The sequence below is a fragment of the Python bivittatus genome, unplaced genomic scaffold (genome assembly GCF_059951505.1).
Source record: "Python bivittatus isolate LINGU-HERP-01145 unplaced genomic scaffold, Pbiv_v1 ctg000310_np1212, whole genome shotgun sequence".
NCBI classification, from domain to species: Eukaryota; Metazoa; Chordata; class Lepidosauria; order Squamata; family Pythonidae; genus Python; species Python bivittatus.
Genome location: NW_028277054.1, coordinates 12,113,080 through 12,136,374, shown reverse-complemented (window position 1 = coordinate 12,136,374; position 23,295 = coordinate 12,113,080). Strand labels below are relative to the sequence as shown.

General features: G+C 41.1%; 1 protein-coding gene across 1 annotated transcript; it reads right to left on the bottom strand.

Moving 5' to 3' along the window:
* Positions 1-1,244: 1,244 nt before the first annotated feature.
* Positions 1,245-23,028, bottom strand: CATSPER4 (cation channel sperm associated 4). The gene is made up of 20 exons (XM_088140229.1): positions 22,960-23,028; positions 22,470-22,613; positions 21,762-21,863; positions 20,786-20,883; positions 19,271-19,391; positions 17,140-17,273; positions 15,921-16,113; positions 14,415-14,629; positions 11,632-11,791; positions 11,113-11,193; positions 10,423-10,461; positions 9,916-9,948; positions 8,830-8,874; positions 7,585-7,629; positions 5,869-5,913; positions 5,430-5,483; positions 5,298-5,338; positions 5,170-5,209; positions 3,072-3,104; positions 1,245-1,358 (listed from the first exon to the last, which is right to left on the bottom strand). Exons 1-18 carry the CDS (start codon positions 23,026-23,028, stop codon positions 5,206-5,208), a joined length of 1,623 nt encoding a protein of 540 aa, XP_087996355.1. The 3' UTR covers positions 1,245-1,358; positions 3,072-3,104; positions 5,170-5,205.
* Positions 23,029-23,295: the final 267 nt, after the last annotated feature.

The window sequence follows — 23,295 nt, the reverse complement described above, 5'->3', positions numbered from 1 at the left end:
CCGAAGCACCAATCCTCCAGGCATTTGCTAGATTTGATTCCTCTCCCTGGTCCCAAAAATGGTGCAAGAGCTAGCTGGGAATTCTGGGAGCTGAAGTCCACACATCTTAAAGTTGCCAAGTTTTGAGAAACATGGATCTAAGTAAAGTAACTGGGCAAACATCACAGGCTAAAATGACATGGCTGCCCTCTGCTGGTGGCATACAGATTAGAATATTGTTTGCATCAGAAGCTGCTTTTGCTATTCCGGTCAAGACAGAACAGGGTATGTTTATATTATTACTCCTATCCCCGTTGGCTCACACAGGATTAATTTGCACATTGTAGCAAGCCAGGCTTTAACCATTCTTAATCACAGTTTCATGAATAAGTCACGATTGACCATGTTTATATCTACCCCTGAGCCAAAACTAAACAGTTCCATCTGGCTTTGCAAGGGCACCGGGTCTGGGCTATGAAAATCCAGAGGATCACTACACCCAAAGAAAACAGAGCTTTGTCCTGAGACTCGCACCCCAGATATGATAGTCCTAGCTTAATGCAATGTGTTAACCCAGCTAAAGTGCTGGTTTGAACCCAGGGAGGTGTAATCTAAGTTCCTTGTCACAAATGGCCTCCAAAGGGTTTGGGCGCAGCTTCCTGTGACTGCCAGAAACTGTTACCAAAGTGTCACTTTAAAGCGAGAAAGGGAAAATGATTAGAAGCATGATCAGAGAGTAATTCTATTATCTGGAAGAATAATTACAAGTAAATGGAACTGAGGCCAATTTTAGTTTTGCCCCGACCTCACCCCTCCCGTTTTGGAATATGGCATTCAGCCTGCCATGCCAAAGCCAAATACAGCTTTCAGCCTCAGAAAATGATAATTTAGCCAATGAAGTGCTTCAGACATGGAATCCCATAATTATTCTGTGTATCGTTACCTACAGATCTCCAAGATTTATTGGTCTTCTCCCATGATGGCCCTCAGACTCTTTAAGAGGTTAACCTGTCCTCCCTTCCCACTTCCCCCACTTTTCAATGCCAGGCAAAGAACATCTTGGTGCCTTTGAAGATGGCTTTTTGTTTTTAAATCCCCAAGTGATAGGATAGCTTAACAGCATCTACTTATGTTTATCCTTTGTTTCTAAAACGTCGTTGCTGCTGTCCTTATTTGATACTTTTTATGTAATTTTTCCTGTTGTTTTATTGTTCTGTTTTTATAATAAATGTGTCACCCAAGATCTTCAGCTATTATGGCAATTTGCAAGTTAGTCAGATAAATCAAAGCAAAGCAATAAAATGAAATGGAAATAATACAATAAATTGAGGTCTTGGCTACAGATGTATCTCTTCTCAAATTCCAGGTTTTCCAGGATACTGTAGGTAGTAAAAAATAAATGATGTTAGTTCAGAAGCTTATAGGCGTCTAAGTGGATCCACAGGCTAATACGTTTAATCTATTTTATCTAAATGACCTAACTTCTAAATAGCTGCAGAGATATATTTCCTAATATCAATTTGCCCATGATTTCAGCTCTCCAGGGAAAGCTCCAACTAATTTGGGTACCCATTTTTGAGTAATCCTATTTTAAAGTCATTTAAGCTTGTTTCACAAGATCTGGATGCCAGCTAATTAAAGAAGAGTGATTGAAAGATGCCTTTAATAGCACATGTAAATTGATGCCAGTGAATCAAGATGTGATCTGAGAACCTTTCCTAACTTGTTTGTTGATCTTAAAAGAGAAACACTGACCCCGTTTGCACCGTATTCTTAATCTAGGTACTGACTTATCTCATTTTGGTGTTTACACAAGGAATTGAATCATAAACCTAACTAGAAGGGCTGGGTTAACATAACACCATAAGCCACAAACCCCAGCCAAGATTAAAATTATCCACGCTTCACACATAGACAAATGCAACTAGCAGGGCTTTGATCTGAAGAAACCCTTTGTGCAAAGATGACTGGATTGTTAGGATCTTTAGTGATATTGTATCAATGTGTGTGTGTGTGTGTGTGTATATGTGTGTGTGTGTGTGTGTGTGTATATATATATATATATATACACACATACACACACATACATATATATACACACGCACACCAATGTACACAATTAAATATAAAGCTTTTAAGTCTATGTCTAAATTATAACAGGGCAAAGCTAATTGTAGTTCCCCTTTCTTGGTTTTTGGTGCATAGTCTTCAGTAAGCCCAGGTTGAATTGTCATGGTCATCCCAACATCCCTCTGTATTAACTACTGTCAGGCAAAGAAATCCCCCCACATTTTTTTCTATACGTTTTTGTTCAATTTGATGGAAGAGAATTTTAGAGCAATCCTCATGCATGGAAAGGGGCCATCTTGTATAGTACTTACTTAGCTACAAGGTGGTCAAAGTATTTCATTCTATATCCTATACTGTATTTGTACTTCAGCATGTTTAGGTTTAGTATTAATACTAACCAGAACTTCTTTATAGGGATCTTGCTGTTATAACATTACAGCTTTGTGCTAATAATGCTACCTTCCAGGTGTTTTTCATATTTTATATTTTACAGGTTTGCGTGTTGCAACCAGGGGCATCCACAGGGAGGGGTAAAAAAAAATCAGGGTGGCACCTGTGATCAAAGCTCCACCCCTTTTGACATGTGTCATGCATGAGTTGCATGTAAAAAAAGAGGGGGCAACAATGATGTAGTCACAGCCACCAACTAGACTTTTTTGATTATCTTGTGCTGATCTGAGACACAAATGAAAAACTGTTTTGGAAAAGTGCATAACAAAAAAATTTGAACCAACCAGGCCCCAGACTAGCTAATTTTCCATTTTTTGAGTTTTGAAACTGAAAAAGATTATGCCCAAGGGATGGGTGGGAAACAGCATGAGCAAAGGTTCTGGAAAATTTGTCATAATAAGACAATTTTCTGCCTTGCTGAAATGAGCTGAAGTTATAATTCATTTTACCAGTTTGACATTTCCCATATTAATCCTGTCTTGTTTTGTTACCGCATAGTATAGATTTAAGGCTGAAAAGGAGGAATAGAGTCACTATTGTGTGATCTGCAGGGTATGCCTTTAGGGTCTTACCTTCCTATCAGTGGTCTCACTTGGTTAGGAGGGCTGGAGAAACAAAGAAATATATGAAACCTAAGTTAGATAATGTGTTGTCATAACTGAAGCTCCTTTTGGTTTATCATGCGAACCACTGACGAGTTAAGATCTAGTCCCTGGGGTGAAGTTAAAACTATGTACTCATCCAGTATCCTCTATATCTCAGCCATACCAGGTAGGCCAGGCAGGAAACACAACCAGATGAGCTAATTCTACTTTATTGTAAGGCTACATTAATAGAATCTTGCAAGTCTGAAAGTACGAATCTACGGCCTGAGAAACTGGGGAGAGTCCCTTCTGAGCCTCTTGCCCTGGCCACTATCCAGCTGCGGGCTACGCTGTCTCTTATCTGACCTTTCCCTAGTGTGATGGAATGGACCTATGAAGGCCAGGCTCAGGGAGATAAGCGTGTTCTTAGCTCCCAACAGGAGCGTGGGAAGTTCAAGAAGATGAGGCTGGCACCTCCCTAAGGAATTCACGGTGTTGTGGCTGGCTGGCTTGGGAACTAGGGTTCAGTCTGGGGAGATTCTGTCTTGAGGTGGAAGCTAATAAACGCAACAGAACTGTATTTGCATTGTCTCGTGGAGTTCTTTGGGCTGAACCTGACACCTAGCCAGCATCTCTTCACCCTGTCTCCCAAGCTCATTCCCACATACCATTACAATATTCATGATAAAAAATGCTCTTGCTCCTGGTGTCACACAAACACTTCTGTGCCATGTTCTGCTGGTCTCCTCTCCAGGTACCAACAGTCCTTGGGTTAAACTAGGGCTCCCTTCCAAGCTAAATGTTCCATACATTGGAAGGTGTAGTTTGGACATGTGCAGAACTGCAGCCACTGATTTTATGCCCCTTGTGTAAAGTCCAATTTATGCAAGTCAGGGCTTAAATAACCCAGGGACTATCTGTACTAACTAGGACTGAACCAGCTTAGCTTGTGAGGACAAGGTTGGCCAGCTGTTGCCCTCTTCTGACTTTTCCGTGCTGTCAGCTAGCAGCATTTCTCCAAACGTTGCTGTCAATTCTTTAACACAGTGTTGTCCAAACTTGGCCACTTTAAGATGAGTGGACTTCAACTCCCAGAATTCCCCATGCTGGCTGGGGAATTCTGGGAGTTGAAGTCCACTCATCTTAAAGTGGCCAAGTTTGGACAACACTGCTTTAACATGACAGAAGGTGAAAGTGTTTGAATACATGAGAGCCAACAGAGCTTTTAATTAATTTTATTGGATTTATGTCAGTTTTCATTCAGCCAAGTTTAGCTTTTGCCCAGGCTCACCCTTTTTTTGAAGCACGTTTCCTTGATATATCACTTAAAGAGCAATGCATTTGTGGAACCAAACATGATTGTGCACCTCTGATTTAAGGATACCAGTGCCCAGAGTAATGCAATATTATAGCAAATTTTCAGTACGGTACATAAAGACTCTCTGGTCACTCTGCCAAGGTTTTTCCTTTAGCATGATCCTTCCACAGCAGGGCCATTGTTCAAACTAGGATTGTTGGTCTGCATCCCTAGTAGCTGATTTGCATGGTTTGCTTAACCAGGTCAATTACCGACCCTACAATTCATTGGGGTTAAGCTTGGTAAGTGGGTTTGCATGTTGTGCAAACCGAGGCCTTTTTGTTAACTTAGGGTTTAGTTGACTATGTAAGTGGAGAAAATGGCATAATCCCATCATTAAGCAAGTGGGAGAAAGGGAGACTGGTTTGCACATCATGCTAAGCCACTTTTTAATCCATGGTTTGTTGGACAAGCCAATCCACAAATAATACTAAGCCAGAATTGGGTAACCCAAAGTCCCAGGAGTATATGGGGCTACACATGAAAGATGGCTTCTGGTAGCTGGTTTTTTTTAAGTGTTTCCATTCTGGTCACAGCACAACTTAACATTGAAAAAATCAGCAGAGCTAGCCTGGTTATGAATAAAATGAGAACATTTCCAAGAAGCTCCTAGAGCAGACGTTCTCTGAGCCTCCAAAATGTTGCTGAACTACAGTTCCCAGCATCCTTCAGTGTCAGCCCTGAAGGGATATAAGTACTGATTTCTCCAGCTCTGTTCTAAAGCTTTACCTTGGTCACCCAGTGCTTCTGGTCTGGATTTGCTTGCTAGCTGGGGGGAAGAAAACAGAAAAGATCAATCATTTGGCCATTCTGATTTTGAATGAAATCATATTTCATATAAACTTCTGGAGACTTACTGATTCTTCTTGTACCGATTCTTGTCTGTGCTACTTCCAGACTGGGGGAAGAAATAAGGAAGTACAGTGTAAGTGGGAAATGGGATTTTAAGTAATATCAACAGTCTGTGCAGCAGACTTCTAACATCTTACCGTGCTCTCTCGCTGCCTCTGGCTTTGGTCTGTAGAGCCACTAGAGGTGGGAGGCTAAAGAGTGGAGAAAGAACAGAGAAAGTAGAAATTTGTGGCCAGTTCTGATTTTGAATAGAATTAATGTATTTCCTACAAGGGTGAGTAAGATATTCAGCTTGGTGGCTGCATGATGACTTTTGGCCTGACTTGAGAAGTGCAGAGGACATGGGCACAGATGTTCTGACATCACTGATATGGACATGGCTGAAAAGGTGGATCCTTTCTTCTATTGTTCAGATGGGCAACAGAGTAAAATCAAGGCTTTAAGCTTTGCAGGGGCTTGTGGTACTCATTTTTCTCATTAGCGGAAAAATGGGCCCTCTTTGAAAGGATGCAATAGGTACCTTATGCTACAGGCAACACATGGGCCAAGGGTTGCCAAGGCCAGTTCTAGACTTACCGCACTCACCCTACGCTTTTTGCCATGCTCCGTTGGGGTTTCAACCTAAAGAATGACAAACAAAGAAGAAAATACGAATCAGGTGATGGTTCTGACTTGGAGGACAATCTAAGAACATCTGTAATTTCAAACTTCCACTGTGAGTTTTTTATGGTGCAAGAACCAAGCTATTTAATCCTGCTTGACAATTACATGATCAAAAGTAATCTTCCCACTAGCCAGAATTAATGTAGCATGGTGAATACTCTGTCACACTGTGTATGGCCTTTCTACATCCAGCCAAGTTCCATGGTGGAACAGGAACTGGACCATAACGCTTTCTAGCAGAACAAGCCTTAGTTTGTCTACCACAAGGGAAACAATCCAGCTTCCATGCAGGTAGCCAAGCCTGCTTTCCAGGAAATTGAACTTGCTGCTAGAAGCAAGCATTCTCCTTCTCCAACGACCAGCAGATGGAAGCTTTACCAAGAGAGATCCAAACTTGAAAGGAGGAGGAATTTCCTGACCATGACAGCTATTGAGCAATGGAACAATCAGCCTCCTAGAGTTGTGGGTGCTCCATCACACTGGAATTTTTCAGAGGTTGGACAGCCATTTGTCTGGATGGTCTGAGGATTCTTGGCGCGAGCAGGAGATTGGACTAGAAGAGCAACAAGGTCCATTCCAACTCAATGATTTTATGATTCTTCCTCCCTTCTTATAATTATATACCATCTTCCCTCCAGGAGCTCAGGCCCCTTCCTCTTCCATTTTTATCCCCAGCAACAATTTTGTGGCGTAGGCTTGATAGCGATTGACCTAAAATCACCCTAAGAGCTTCCATGGCTGAGGACTTGAACTTGGATCCTTCTAGCCTTAGTCTAACTCAGTGTTTCTCAACCTTGGCAACTTTGAGATGTATGGACTTCAATTCTGGGGAATTCTGGGAGTTGAAGTCCACACACTTTAAAGTTGCCAAGGTTGAGAAACACCTTAACCAATCACACATGAGTGCTCACCCACAATCTGAAGTGACACAGTACAGACCCACAACTGTCATTCATAAGCATGGACTTAAAAAAGGGTGTTGTGGGAACTAATCATAGGTCATTGAAGATACCACCAAAAAAATGAACAACAAAATACTGAAAATTAGCAGCACCAATCCAGGGCCATTTTCAGTGGGAAATTAATGGACATGGATGTGTTAACCAGGTGAACACATATATAAAAATAAAACTCTCCCTTAGGCCTCAAAAAGATGGGGGCAGGAGAGAGAAAGGTTGAAAATGCTAGTTCACATGCACTTATGATATCATTGTAACTCATTCTTCACTCCCTTCAGCCCCCCACTGCCAAAAAAGAATAATAGTAAAAAAAAATGCAGCCTCTGAGCAAAACCCAATGTTTGTTCTTCTGTGTCTGGAAGAAGTATAGGCAACCTGTGGCTCACACATGATTCTTAGATCCATCCCACCAATACCTCCCAGGCCACACGAAGATCACAGTGCTGAAATTTAATGGCCGATTTTTAAAGATGAATTAGGATCACTTTTTAAATGGCAGAAACTACCAACAAACACCTGCCCTGGCACGGCCACAGATGTAGCCCTACGTCTGGTGACTTCTTTGTATTGCCAGATGATGTTCTACAGTCCTTAGAGGATTTGGAAAAAAGGTGGGTCCCCAGATTTTTATTTTTATTTTTACTTCTTTTCTCCTCCCATATAGTCTTACCAAGTTTGACTGAGGTCTGGTATCTCGGCTAGCAGTTCCTCCAGGCTAGCAGATAGAAAAAGGAAAAAGATGGGGAAAAATGGTGAGGAAGGAAACTGAGTTGTTGAAGAATACCTGTTGCACCCTAATTGTGTTAGAGTATCCCTTTGTAAACACTTCTCCCCACCCCATATACTCAGTGTGGAAGATAAAATTGGGATTGTCACCAAAAGCCCCTCCCTGGAGATTGCCATGTCCACAGATCCCACCACTCCTAAACAGAAATGCAGTGTCAAATGTGTATCACTGCTTGTGCCTACTCTTCTTCAAACATGGCACAAGCACATGGAATGAAGGAGCAAACTTCTCATGAACAATCTGGATTCCTCTCTGAAACACACCACAGTATGCCTCAAAACCACACTACCTAAAAAGCCACAGAGAGTATGGAGAGGCCAACATTGTTTTATTCTCCCAGGACCCATCCTTCTCTCTCTCCCTCTCTCTTTTTAAAACCAGATTTAGTTGAATATGACAATAGAATAGGCATGGAATCTAAGCAAATGTTGGGTATTAGTCAATGTGGTAATTTCCAAAAATCACCATGGAGTTTTCAAAAATAAATTGTGTCAAGCTGTTATTTGTGCCACATCTGTTATTTCTCTCTCTCTCTCTCTCTCTCTCTGTTGAATAACTTCCTTAATAAATTGTGGAATTGCTGTAGACATATCTTGACTTCAGCAAAGACTTGGATGAAGTACTCCCTGGCATTCCAATTTGTAAGTTGTCTCCCATCCAAGTATTGAGCAGGTCTGACTCTGCTTAGCCTTTCTGAGATTAGCCAAATTCAACGAGGTACCACCATCTGCTATAACAGTTATATATACCTAATGTGTGCCAAAGTATATAGGCCTTCCTCCTCCTCCTCCTCCTCCTCCTCCTGCTCCTCCTCCTGCTCCTCCTCCTCCTCTTTCTGGATAATGAGCTTTCAGCCAAGGGTCGTCCTAGTATTCCACCATCCTTTTTTGTTGTTTACTATCTTAGACAGTTGCACATCAACTAAGAAACATTAAAACCTCTGCCAATTTCAAAAACCTCCGTCAAACTTGCATAAGAGGAGCCAAGCAGCATTAAGTAATTTGGAGAATATACACTGTATGTGGATATGTGCCGGTGGGTGGGTGGGTGGGTGGATGGAGGGAGAGAGAGAGAGAGAGAGAGAGAGAGAGAGAGAGAGAGAGAGAGATATTACTACTATCATCTTACCAAAGTTATTCGGCGAGGAACCTTTTCTAGAAAGCTTCCTATTGCCTACAGAAGCAAAGAAACAAAGAAAGTATCAAACATGACAATAAAACTATAGCTGTGTCAGATCAGATACAAACCCAATAGCTGCGTGTGCTCAATATGCTACATCTAGCTTTAACCTTGGGTACATTTTTGGTGGGTTAACACATTGTATAAACCCAGGCCATTTGGTTTATTTACAGTTTAATGCATTGCGCAAACCAGTAAAACGGATTAATTTTCTAACCAGGTTAAGTGCACTGTATAAATTCAGGCAAATGTAAGAGTAGAAGCAAATGGGAGAGAAAAGAGGGAGGGATATTCAAGTAGGAGTGTGTGTGGTTATGTCTTTATCCAGAAGGTCTCCTCCATCTCAGAACTAAGGATGATAGAAATTACCATCCAACACATCTAGAAGGTACCAGATTGAGATGGCAGATGCAAAGGAAGGCAAATGAGAAGTGTTCTCCTTTGCTCCTTCCCGTGTCTACCATATATATGAGAATGCTTTCCAATCCATGTCTTGTGTTTTTTGGCACATGTCTGTAAAGCAGAGATGCCTATCTGGAGAATCCAAGCTCCATGTGAATCCCTGAGAGCCAATGTGATGCATTTAGACTAGGAACAAGGAGACCCAGGTTCTAGTCAGCCTCAACCATGGAAGCTCATGAGTTACTTTAGACCAGTCAATCTCTTTCAGTTCAACCTATTTCACAGTTATTCTGGGAGGGGAGACAACTATGCAAGCCACTTTGAGCTCCTCAAAGAAAGCTGGCTATAAATCTAAAGGAGGAGGAGGAGTCCCTCCTCAACCGAAAACCCTGGGTAGGGCTCTCAGAGTCCCTCCAAAGGCCAAGAACAGCTTTTTATTTATAAAAGCTTTGTGAATCAATGCTCAGTGTTCTCAAGTTTAAGTCAATTAAACTCAACAAATTGAAAAATCCCTCTGTGTCATCATGAACTTCCTGGAACATTTATTTTGAGAGACTACACATCCCTCAGATCTAGGCATGGTAGGTCTCTCCCACAGAGACTGAAGGGAGAGTCTCTCCATGAAAGCCTTACCAAGCTCTTGTGATGTTTGTCAGATCCTGTTGGCTAGAGAAGAGAGAAATAATGCAGATGAAGTTGACAAGTGGCTAAGAAGAAGGGCACAGATACACATGAGACTTTTCTGGAAGGGCTAGGTGGGTGGGTGAATCTCGGTCTCAGATGCTACTGTCTATTTCCCCTCTTTTATACATTTCCTAGGTTCTAGGTTTACACTCAATCTCTCCAAAATCCATCCTTCCATCCATTTATTTTAAAAAGTACATTTCTCACACTCCTGTCTTGTGACTCCAAGTGACTTACAAAATCTAAAATTCAGTAAGAAAAACCAGCACCATCCATCCATCCATCCATCCATCCATCCATCCATCCATCCATCCATCCATTGTCTGCCTTTGGTTGTAGAAAAAATGACAGCTTCTTATCTGCTGTGTCACCATGCTTCATTGGGCTTTTTACAGGAGGAAGACCAATAGGAGGAAGGCAGAAATACTCCAAAAGTCAGTCCTACAAGATTCCTACCAAAGTTTGTCGGCGGGATTTTTTTGCAGATTCATTTGCCTGCAAGGTAGGAAGACAGAGAACACAAGATGTCAGGACATAATATAAAGTACATCATCATTACCCCTTTGAGTTCTCATGGTCTCTATATACTGTTTGGTGAACAAGACCAGGCGAGACCTTATGCTCTCAGAGTTATGTGCAGTCCCCCATCTCCTTTTACAACCCACAAAAGCTCCCTTTGACCACAATCAGCGACACTCCTTCCCACCATTCTGAACCAGAAAATACAGCATCTGTAATGCAAGTCCTGTAAGATGTTCAATATAGTTTAAAAAAGAGAAAAAATAGATTCTCCTCCCCCCTGCAAAAAACAGAAGTGCTTTATTCCTTTGAATTATTTCCCCACCCATTGTGGCCCCTGCCACCGACATCCAGTAGAAGCCAAAATGTTATCCTGTGTCTCTGATGTGATGATACATGTGATATCATTTGTCCCCCAGGAGATACCCATGGCCCTCCTTCTCCTAAAAAAGTAAGGTGTAGCCCCCAGTCACCAAAAGGACATTTAACACTGCTTTAGGAACTAAACATGAAGATAGATTCATGATAGAGCTCTTGCCACCAGCCCATGGACTATCTGCCTGGTACATAATTCACTTGTGCCAATGTGAATTCAACTCAGGGCATTCCAGCCACTCTTCTACTTACTATAACCACAGACTGCCGTCGGGCTCTCATAGCTGCTGATTTCACCACTCCCTTTTGGTACTCCTTGTCAAGCATGTGTGACTGCCCAAGGAAGAGAGCCAAGAAAAGAAAGGTGAGCAAGGAATCCAGGATAGTATAGTTAATATGCATGCATGAAAAGTATAGCTGCATTTTTTATTCTCAAGCCACAATGGTCATGTTCACACAACATATTAAACCAAGTACGTTATAAACCTAGTGCCTGCATTAGCACAGCATTAAAGCTGGTTAGCATTAACTAGGGGGTGGGGTGGGGCCCTGGTATGTCATTTGAATTTCTGGTTTCAGTTTCCAAGCCCATTCAGTTAATTAGTGGTTCAACACATGTGCAAATCTAGAAGATGAGTTAATTCAATAACTAGTTTTAGTGTAATGTGTAAGCTCAAAGTATCAGTTGTTGAATAATGTTTCTTGACTGGCTAAATGGATAAATTACTTGCTCCCAACACAGTCATTTAAGACACAGTGATGAAACTATACCTTCTCCAGGTTCATCAACATAGATAGAACATCACCAGTCTTTGTATGAATGTTATCGGCAAACATAGTTTCTGAAATGTTGGCCCCACGGATGCTTCGTAGAACAATCTCTTGCTCCTGCTCTACGTTGAATTTGAGGGACCTCACTTCCTGGACTATTCTGTGGAGACCAAAGCCCAGAATAAAATAAACCTGGAGATGATTTCTGTGAATCACATTCCTCACCACCAGGTAACCTGTAACCCTGGGCAGTGTTTTGACATTTTAAAATACACTTGCATGTCTGGAGTAGACAATCTTGTCCCTCTCCTCTGACTCATTCCCCAGGATCATCTATTTAACAAAAAGGCATCTCTCAGTTACTACCCCACTACTAGGAGCAGATCTCATGTCAGCTGGAATCAACACTGGGGCATGCCCTTCTTATAACTTGAAAGTGTCTACAAAAGAGATAGAACTTGATGTATAGAAATTAATCTTATCAGCACAACTACTAACTCAGTTAACTGGAGTTCATGGCAAAAAGAACAGAGCAAGCTTTCTCTCCAGATACAGTACCTTTCCTATATTGTACACCTAGGGAGCTGGCCGTGGTCCTGTTCTCCTTTGAGCAAGCTTGCATTCTTGTTGAACTTTCCCAAGACCCCTCTCCCTCCACCCTCCATGGTTTCCCGCTAGATCAGAGAGGATTCATTCAGTCATTCATTCTATATTCTTCCTCTCTATTTGTTCCGAGCATTCAAGGCAGCTAAAATTCAAAATTAAGGATTAAAACCAGTGTTACATCTAGAACAATTAAAGATAGGTTATCATCCTACATTTATTTTTATGCTATTCCTTCCTTTCTTGTACTGGGCAGAGGGGAAGCTCCTGAAGGGTTGCCTTTATGATTTTGCCCCACTCTGAGAAGTTACTTCCTCATCCTCTTCCTATAGGTAGCTTCCTTCACTGAGTTTAGGTGGCTAGCTTCCTTCTCATAAACCAAGCTTTTCAAGGAGCTTGATCGCTGCCTTTCACTTGTCCTTGCTCTCCAGCTTCTTCCTACTTCCCCCACTGTCCATTTTAGTATCATTACCAATTTGTGTCAGAACCGGTGGTCCCCATTATTCATAGAAGTTCCATTCCTTTCAAACAACCACAGATAATAAGACCTTGAAAAAACATATTTCATGCATGTGCAAAAGCCATTCATCATTTGTATTTAAAAAAAAAACCACTCTGAAAGTCATCCTTCTATTAGAACCACACACAGAGATACATAAAATTCTTTGCTGTGGATAGTAAGGTCTGGTCTGTATTTATCAACTGTGGGTATGCAAAATTACAGATAACAATGGATAATATAGGTCACCTGTACTACTATTAGCCAGGAACTAATGGCAAGAAGGAAATAAAGACATAGGGATTTCTAGAATGAGCAGGATGCTTCAGTGTTTCCAATGGTCCCAGTGCAATCATGACATGATCACAGCCTTTACTTTCCTGGTGGAATCCAGGGTGTTTTTGCCCTTTACCATCCCATCAGAAAAGGCCTGGGGGGGAGAGGCTAAATATATTAATCTACATGTGTGTGTGTACCCACTTGTAACCTCCAACACAGCACTCCATACCCAATTTGACCACTGGGGCCAAAACAGTCTTTAGCCCTTCTCCAAAGGTTCCTTAGAGGTTAGTTGCTGTTAAAGCTGGCTCAAAAGCTGAAGCTAATGCAAAATGTAATGGCTAGGCTGTTGAAGGGGAAATGCATTGTGAATGCATCACACTTCTTTTGAAGATGTTGCCAAACTACTATTGAGCCAAATTTAAGAGAGCTATGTTGACATATCAAACCCTACACATTTTGGATATTGATTCCTGATGAATTGTCTTCTCTTCTAGATAACAGCCTGGTCATTAAGATCCATGGGAGGTGTTCTCTTGATGAAGCCATATTTGCCAAGTATTAGCCAACTCAAAAGGTGAATCTTTGATAGAAGTGCCCCAATCTTGGCATTCTCTCTTTCTTCAGTTAGAACTGTTGCCAGCCCTTGTAAGTTGTATGTGCCAGCTTAAAACTTATTTGTTCATTCAGGCTTTTAACTAAGTCAATGCTACAGTAGTCTGTAGTTCTTAGTATCCTGGTCTGGAATATGTGATCTTTATAGATTTCAAACTGAGAGCCAGTTCGGTGTAGTGGTTAAGCCATCAGGCTAGGAGCCAGGAGACTGTGAGTTCTAGTCCCGCCTGAAGCACAAAGCCAGAGTCTCTCTCTCTTAGCCCTAGGAAGAAGAAGGCCAGGGCAAAACACTTCTGAAATCTACCCAAGAAAACTGCAGGGACTAATGCAGGAAGTCACCAGGAGTCAAAAACTAACTTGAAAGCACAAAAGAGAAACAAAATACATATCCCCCTTTGGGGAGGAAGGGAGGGAGGGAGGGAATTTAAATAGGCAGAGAAGAAAGGTAAGGCGTCAAGTGCAGTTATAGATCTGGAAGTTATTGTTATTACTGTTATTTTTTTTTTCAGTTCATACCCCAGCTTCCTGCCCAGGGTATTTAAGATGGCTCATGGTAAAAATGTTAAATCAAATAAAACCTAGTTGGGTTCATACATCTACCAAACCCCAGGCGGTGGTTAACCAAATATAATTACTGGGTATACAGATCATGTTATGTCCAGTTCCACATACAACTCAATGTAGTAATCAAGTTGGGGTCTGATTAAGCTATCGGCAACTGTTGCTAGCTGCAATTAGAATAGCTTCCATTCTTAGGTGAAAAAAGCAGACAAATGGTAGGACTTACTGCTCCAGTTCATCCCGGATCTCCTGATATCCCTTTAAGTTCTCGTGGACTGCTTCTAGGACAAGGCAGAGATCTTCACAAGTACTCTCATTCAGATTGGCCAGATTGCCAAAGCTGAGCAACTCCTGATGATGGACCATAGGTGTTCCCTGCATAACTTCTTTTATATGCACCGGTTCTGACTGGGACGCAGCGAAGTCGTCATCAGTGCCATCCTGCTCAAAAACCCACATGATTAGGCAGCCCTCTCAACTCACCCCAACACTGTGAAGTAGGGCTGCCCCTTCATTTGGTGAGCTGCTTCTGCGCAGAATGAACTGGATGTGGCAAAATCAGTTACATGACAGGTTGGAAAGCTCCTCCACAGTGTAACCTCCAGCCTATCTCCCTCTTCTAGCCTATTTACCAAACCTGACAGCCAATGGGAAAAAAGAGCATTTTGAAAATATTAAAATATAAGTCCACCCCTGCTTCTTGGTTTGCATGAATGCTATTGCCTGGGAGTTATTTACATGATAGGTCAAAGTATATATGTCACATATTAGGCAATTTGGTTATTTCATTCATGCATTTTCTGGGTTTGTGCTTGGGTACACGCACTAATCATACCCATAAAAACCTATAATTAAGATTAAAACTAGCCAAGCTTAGTATCAGCCTTCAGCTGGTAGGCAGGGCTAGAATCACTTCGGCCAGCTCATAAGAAATCAAAGGACTTGCGTCCAGTAACATTTACCGAAGAAAATTAGGAACCGTGACCAAAAGAACTGCAGCAATTCCTGCAATTCAAGAACTAGCTTGATATATTTGAAATGATGTTCAAGCCCACTTGTGTTTCATTTTTTCCTCACCCTTGACAGACTGCTTGCCAGCTTATTCTGTGTAATCTGGCCTGTTTCTATATGTCCTTGGTTTCTGCAATGTTCAGATCAGCTCTTATTTCATTTCTCACTGATGGTGTGAGAATTGTCAAACTTTGCATGTGATGCCCATTCAACAATTTGTCCCTGGTTTAGTTAAGAGTGTTGTGTGGACACAGCCCCTGAGTAAAAGCTATTAGCCCCCATGGAGAATTGTGGGGAATTTTGGAGGCGGTATGACACGGAAGGACAAATCACTAGTAACTCCAAAACTTGGTTCTCGCTAAATTCTTTTCCACTCCTTGAGTGGTTACTAGGCCAGCATTAAAACCCAGCAGAAGCTCCACTCATAGGAATATTAATAATGCTTCCACATTTTTAAAAAGGGAAGCAGTATACAAATGCTTTAATAAATAAAATTAAATGCAAAGGGAACCATTTTCTCACTTGGGAAAAATATCCCCCCACCTCCAGCTTTGCAAAATTAACCAGTTCTCATTTGTCTCCCATCTGGCTGATCATTTGCCTGATCTGGCCCCTGCATATTCCCATGCTATTTCCAGGGTCTAGAGACTGGGCACACTGCCCTAACTTCAATGCATTTTCTCCCATTCAGCTTCCCCGAATCTTGGCATTAAGAACTCACATCAAATCCAGCATAGCTTGTAGTGGAAAAGAGCTGAGTTTTCAACTGCTTCTTCTCATTATACTCAGTCATAGATTGTTCCAAGTTGGTGGTCACTACAGCCACCAGCAGATTTGCAAAGATGAAGGCTCCAAAGGTGATGAAGATGAAGAAGTAGAGGGCCCCCCCTATCTCCAAGGCCAGGCCTTCATTTCTGTAGGGGAAAGAAGACAAGCAGTCATTAAAGGAATCCTTTGGAACCATCTCAAGGAAGCATAGCTCTGAGTCATGCTTGTTCATCCCCCTGGGGTTCAGGGCCAGCCTTATCCTTATGGACAGGGAGGTGTTCAAGAGACAAGGCAGGATGGGGACAGTAGTTATGGCCACAAAGCCTTTCTGTTCTTCTTTCCATTGGAGAAAAGAGTTGCGTATATCCCATCATTGCATTTGACTCCTCCAAACTAGATATGTTGGCTGTGTTTCCCAACGTTTCTTACATCCAATGTACCTTTTCCCAGAACTGTACTGCGGCTGAAAAAGGTAGCCATGTGATTCAGAAAGATGCTTTAAAGAGTTGCAGACAGAAGCTGCATGAGAATTTACCCCACATACTGTATTAACCTTGGTGAAATGTAATCTTAGGGAATGGGGTGTTAGCCAGCCATGACCATTGAGTCCTTTGGGCAAGTTTACAATTCAAGGGCTACTTGAATCATGCTTCATTTCACTTTCACTTTGTCACTTTATCCTCGTATTCATCTGAAGTGATGACTTCAAGTGATACTTATATTTTATTTGGGCTTTTGACATAAGGTTCCAGTTGGGACCATTTCTCCATCCTGTAGGAGGTTGTCTGAGTGGGTGTGTGTAATTATAGAGCCATGATCTTGTCCTTTTTTGAGTTCAGTTATGAACTTTTGGTTTAAAGGGCTCTCAAAATTCCAAATGTGCCACCAGCCCAAGGTATCTCAAGGTACAATGGAAATGTTATCCAATTGTCAGTATTCAAGTGAGGCTGAACAGCTTCTGCACGTGTACCCATGGGTACAGAGAGAGCAGTCCCAAATGCCTTTCATCAGTCCTGTCCATGATATCAATTTCATTTTTAATTAAATGTCCTAAGTTAAGATGGTGGTGGAAGGAGACAGCAAGAATGAATGAGTGTGTGAAAGGTGGTGGTGATGGTGGTGGTGATGGTGATGATGATGATTGCAGCTAAATATAGAAAAAAATTACTCACTCAAAGTCATTATAAATATTAATCCACCCATCCTGGGTGACACAGATGAAAAGAGAATACAGAGCCGTTCCCAGATTCCCAAAATGCTTTGGGACGAGGCTTCCAAAGAGAGTCACTCCAAACACAGAGAAGACCTGCAAAAACACACAGCAGGGATGGTGCAAAAATACCAGTTCTCTGGGAGACAGCTTCTCCCTTGAATTTGAAAAGGACAAGTGAAAGAAAGAGAAAGAAAGAAAGAAAGAAAGAAAGAAAGAAAGAAAGAAAGAAAGAAAGAAAGAAAGAAAGAAAGAAAGAGAAAATATAAGAAATGGCCATATAGTTCCTCAGACTATTTTTCACACTTGCAGGATCACCTGCTCCAGAGGGACACAGCTCTTGTTTCTGCTAAGGACTTTCTGCCCTTAATAATTATAAATCATAGTCCATTATGCCCAAGGTAAATAATACAATTCAACCATGGCTTCCATATACATTACACATTATGCAGTAAGACAAATACAAAAATGTAGAATATACTTTTTAAAGTTTACATCAATAAAGACTGCAAACTGGTTGGAGAACAACCAAGGGGAAAGTCAAAAATGAAATATTTTTCTATATTGTTCTTAGGGATGTTTTTCTCTTCTTTGTTTTCCTTTCTTTCTTTTTTTTCCCATTGGTTGGAAGAAGAGAAAAGAGAGTGCCTGGAAAAGAAAAGTCTCTCTAGCCTTGCCATGACCGAACCAAGCAATTCATGGCAAGGCTAGAGAGACTTTTTTTCTCTCTCTCTCTGTGATACCTCCTTTTCTTTTCCAGCCACTCTCTTTTCTCTTCTTCCACCCTATGGAAAAGGGCAGAACAATTCTTACCAGAGATCCAGAATGATCAGAAGCTTTCAACATTAGGTAGAGAAAAGCATGTGATTATAGGGCTCCAGCTGGATCTGGACCCTGTTCGCCTTTTGTAAGGTTCTGAAGACCTTGGGCCTGGCAGTAAGGCAAGTTCAGTGGTGGACGTGGTTTTATGACTGGGATGTACTTTTTATTATTATTATTATTATTTTTATTTAAAACAGAGATATATTTTCAAAAATGATAATGTCTATAGATGGACAGATAATTATTACCAATATGTAATTGTGCTCGACTTAACATTAATAAAAGATACCAAGCAACATGCATTAAGCTGCTTTTATAATATTAAAAAGGAAAAAAGAAATAGGAATTTTTGAGCTTCGTAACGAAGGCTCCATTGTATTATTGTTTATAAATATTAACAAGGAAAGGAAAAAAAGAAAGGAAAACAAGAGGAAAAAAAATCCCTAAAAACAGTATAGAAAAACATTTCATTTTTGACGTTCCCCTTTGTTATTCTCCAACTGATTTGCAGTCTTTATTGATGTAAACTTTAGAAAGTATATTCTACATTTTTGTATTTGCCTTACTGCATAATTTGTAATGTATACGGAAGCCATGGTTGAATTGTATTATTTACCTTGGGCATAATGGACTATGATTTATAATTGTTAGTTTTTAATCTTTGTATACCATGCAGAGTTACTGCTGTGAGATGGGCAGCCATATACATTATTTAAATCAATAAATAAATCATCTTGATTGGTTCCAGTCTTCTTCCATCTAGTGCCTTTCAAACATGTTGGATTTCAGCATCAGAAATCCCCAACCATCATTGCTAGTTAGCAGTTCTGAAAGAAGAAATTTACAAGTTGGAAGACATCACATTGGGGAAGGATAATCTATTAGGACTTTATGCAATTCTCCATTTACATCACCTGCTATCTGATCTCTTCTACTGGAAATGCTGTGGTTTGATCTCGGTGTACCTGAGATGGCCAATTCACATAGCCAGGTCATCAACTTGCACATGTGAAGTCAGCTTTAGGTCCTCAGAATTCTGGAGAAATCTCCAAGTTTGACACAGAGAAGTCAAATGCTTAACCCTGGAGAAGTCAAACCTACCTTTTTCTGACTATTTAAGTAAAAAGAAAACCATAGGAAAATAAATAAATAAATAAATAAACCCATGAAATTGAAGGAAAAGGAAACGGGGCCAATAAGGTCTCGGTTCATTTCCAAATAAAAGAATTTAGCTTGGGGTGTGGGGAGGAAATCTGATGAAGGCACCTTACCAGCATGATGGCAAAAAGTAAGATCATGATATTTGCCATGTCAGGAATGGACTGCAAGATCACCTGGAACATCCTTGCCAGGCCATTAACCAAGGTACAAACTTGCATCAGCCTCATGACTCTGGAAGGAAAAAAGAAAATGTGTCCGTATATGCGTACACAAAGCTGACAGCTCAAAGGAATGCTTCCTCTTAAGTTATCCTTTCCCAATCTGATGCCCTCTGGATGTTTTGGATTTCAACTGCCATTGTCACAACCAGCTCAACCAATGGCCATATTTCAGAATCCAACCATTAAGTTGAAACGAGCTATCAAGACAATGTGAGGGAAGCACAGACTCCAGTTGAACAGAAGACGTGGCATTCATATTTATCAACGCCTAATTCACATCAGCCTCTTGGAAGTATTATATAGGACATTTGTTATTGTAGCATATTTAATGAATTAATATTTATCTATTTTAATTCATGTTTGTCCTGTTTTTACTGTAAACCGCCCAGAGTCACTCTGCAGTGAGATGGGCGGTGACAAATCTGAAAAATAAATAAATAAATATTTCATCTAATCCAGTGTGCACAACAGATAGTGCACTGAAATCCACAATCATGTATTATACTGTACAGTAGAAACAGGAAGCTCACAAAATCTTAATTATATGTTTTGGAACCTAGCAGGAAAACCATCTTGGATTAGATCAGATTGTTGGTCCATCTAATGGACTAACATGGCGCTTATTGTCCCAATCTTGTCACACCAGGCATGGAAGGTCCCCTTCTTTTGATTACATTCTTTAACCCTTGTTTATTATTTACCTGTCATATTAAACCATTTGCAGGGCTTTGTGGCTTCTTGACCAATTTTATCTTCTAGAGTCTATGCATACATAACATACAGTTATTAGGCTAGTTACAAACCTAATGGTTGCATTTGTACAGCATGTTAAGCTTGGTTAGTTTTGACTTGGCTTAGATTTTTTGTGGCTCAGTATGTTTTCTGAATCCAGGTCATTAGATTAGTTTATGGTTCAATGTATTGTGAAACCCAGAATGCATCCCTTAACTAGCAACAGATGACCGAGATCTCTAATCAGGGTCTTTCAAGAATCCTTTACTGCTTGATCCTTTTTTTTAACAGACAAGACCAGGAACTGAACCTGAGGTCTCCATGCATGCAGACCATGTGCTCTTTCACAGGGCTATGGTTCCTGCCTGTACATTGCTGACATCCAGTTTGGCACTCTTCCAAATCTAAATTGGATCAGTCCATCTGGAAGAATATAAGATGTATCTTTATTTGGGAATAAAAGGAAGCTGGAAGTTGGTTGAGAACCTTCTGAATCACAAACAGCATGAAATACCAGTTGCTAAGAGTAATGGTTAAGGAGATTGTTTGTGTCTGTCCTTGTGAATTTCCCAGATACATTGAGTTGGCCACTGGATGACACAGAACAGGGGCTAAACAAATCTTTAGCCTGATCCAGCACAGCTCATCTTACATTTTTATGTATGTTCTTACCTGGCCATTCGAAAAAGTGTTTCATTATCCAGTATAGGAATGATCAATCCAATGGCTAGATACAGTACAATAAAAAAATTGATGAAATTCCAGCCATCCTGTTTAGGGGGAGAAGAATGAAAAAACAATGAAATGAAGGCTAGGCATCTGAAAGGATTAAGCTTCTTCCAATTCTGCAGTCCCAGGAGTAAGGCAATTCCAGGAATTTCAGATCCAAATTAGAAGGAAGGGAGGAGCAATCCAACACCTGGGGACCTAGATAGAACTGCCTAAGAATACCTTAGAGGAGTTGATTCATTCCATGTCTCACACCCAGGAGGCTATCAAATATGGAGCATTCTCTTCCTCTGCACCAAGATTCCACCCATCAATCATACATTGGTTACAGCAGAGCAACAGCGACTAGCAGCCATTTCTCATACCAGCGGCTTCCTCAGCACAATTTTCAACAGGGGAGAGGGGCATTCGTTTGCCCATTTCTGCTTTAGGATAAGCCCTCTCCTCTATTTCCCACCCTGTGGATTGCAAACTGCCTCCGTGCGAACCACACGGAGGATGATCAGACTGGGATTCCTCTTCATTGGAGGCAGATTTTCCTTTGTTGGCAGGTAGGAGAGTTACCTGATTCTCACAGCCTTATGGAAGAGACCTACAGCAGATAGAAGATGGCTCTGAATCTGCCAATGATCTTTGGGGGATTCACAATGAAACGGCCTACCCATCCTAAATTACAGTGCTACAATTAAGAAAGACTCGGATAAGCCGGAGTAAGCTTCTCTATGGGACGATTGGGTGATCTGCATTTGTTCTGAGCGTCCAACCCAACTGCCGCTCCCCAGTTTGCATTGCATGGCAAAAAGGGGCTCAGAATTATTTTAATTCTCAATATGTATCTGTTTGCCCTAAGATTCAGTTGGGGGGCCCTGGTTCTTTGGACTAAAACCTAAGACAAAACACCACGCCAGCTGGCTCTCACCTTCCAGTACAAACAGAATCCATAATACCAGTTTAGAATGACTTCACAGATTAGAAAAGACAGAACAATCGTGTCGATGGCAGAGAATAAGCCGAAATATTTCTATGCGAGGAAAAGAAGAACAAAAAGAGATTTGCATGCCTCCATTTTTATAACTGAACGTTGTCATAATTTGCCTTTAATGCCTGGATATTGACCTCATTTGCATGATAATGCCACATCTGCATGCATGCTAGTGAGACCAGGGAGCAGCAGTGGGTTTTATCCATGATTTCCTTATTGTAGGGATGGGCAATATTTTTACAGATAAGTGAGCACGTTTCTCAACAGCCTGCAAGGGCAGTAGTGCATGAGACTCTCCTCCACCTCGTGGGCTCCACATGTTTTATTTTTTATTATGTTGGGAAAAGGGTGGAGAACTTTAAAAAAAAAAATCAAAACAAGAACGTTAAGTCTTGAGGAGATTTAGGTCTCCTATTTTGAGACTTTATTAAACATTCAGACTTACACCATTGAAATGATCTTTTGCTATCCAAGTTCCGTATGACTCATGGTCACAAAAATGGGGTTAGGAGGGTAAATGCAGCCCAGAGATCAGCAGAAGACCCAGGACATTCCCAGTGTAACAATCCCTGGAGAAGCACAGGTCTTCTCCCACCCCCACATTTTAGCAGGAAGTAGTTCTCCTGCCATGCATAGTATACCAACATCTTCTAGTGTCGGATCCGTTTGGAGAACAATGACGATTGCATTGCTGATTACAAGGGTAGCTAACAGGATCTTGAAAGATGAATGATGGAGGAACCTCCCCAAGCAGGTTTTTGAGATAAATTCTTCCACATCCCAGTCATCCTGTTGAAGAAAGAGTGATGTGACTCTCTGATTAATCTGAAGAAACTCAACTGCTTCATCTCACTCTTCCTGCCTCTCTCTCTGATTCCCTTTGGAACTGGCCCCCAATGGTATGGTAGACTGACCAATGGCAAGATTTTGCTTAATCCCACTGTTACCTCCTCCTTCAACCACGGTTGACTCAGTACTTGGCTTTGACCAAATCATGAATAAAATCTTGTTAAAAGGGACTCAACTATAGCTTTTTGAAGCAAGCATGATCTAGACTTCTCTCATCCTTCCCATCTGAATGGCTGACCTGTGAATCTTATCAAGATAATGGCAGATCTAGCAGAAGGACACTTGCGTTACAGATGCCTGGCAGCTCCTCCTGATTGCCAAGATTCAACATTTTCTGGAAAGATCCTTTATTCATGCCCACAGGAAAAGCATTCCCCAACTTGATTCTAAATTCTATCGTGCATATTTTTGTGTCTCCTCTATTATACTTCATGCTTTTTTTAATAATTGTTCTCACATACCAGGATATATCTTTTCCCTGCTTCTTCCAACACTATACTCTCTGTCTGCCCTTAAAATGGCATTTTTCTCATCTTGCAGCAAGAACTGTTTAAATTTAAAGAATCAGGATTTTCTGTACCTTATTTACAGCCAAAAGACTTACTGTTCAGCATTGGAAAAA

What these genes read in the sequence shown, in the direction of transcription:
- CATSPER4 (XM_088140229.1), bottom strand. Translation starts at nt 23,028, where the DNA reads ATGAATAAAGGATCTTTCCAGAAAATGTTGAATCTTGGCAATCAGGAG. An exon ending in AATATTTATAATGACTTTGA is followed by an intron (nt 16,114 to 17,139) that starts GTGAGTAATTTT and finishes TTTCCCCTACAG; the next exon opens with AAATGAAGGCCTGGCCTTGG. An exon ending in ACAAACATCACAAGAGCTTG is followed by an intron (nt 8,875 to 9,915) that starts GTAAGGCTTTCA and finishes TTGCTTCTGTAG; the next exon opens with GCAATAGGAAGCTTTCTAGA.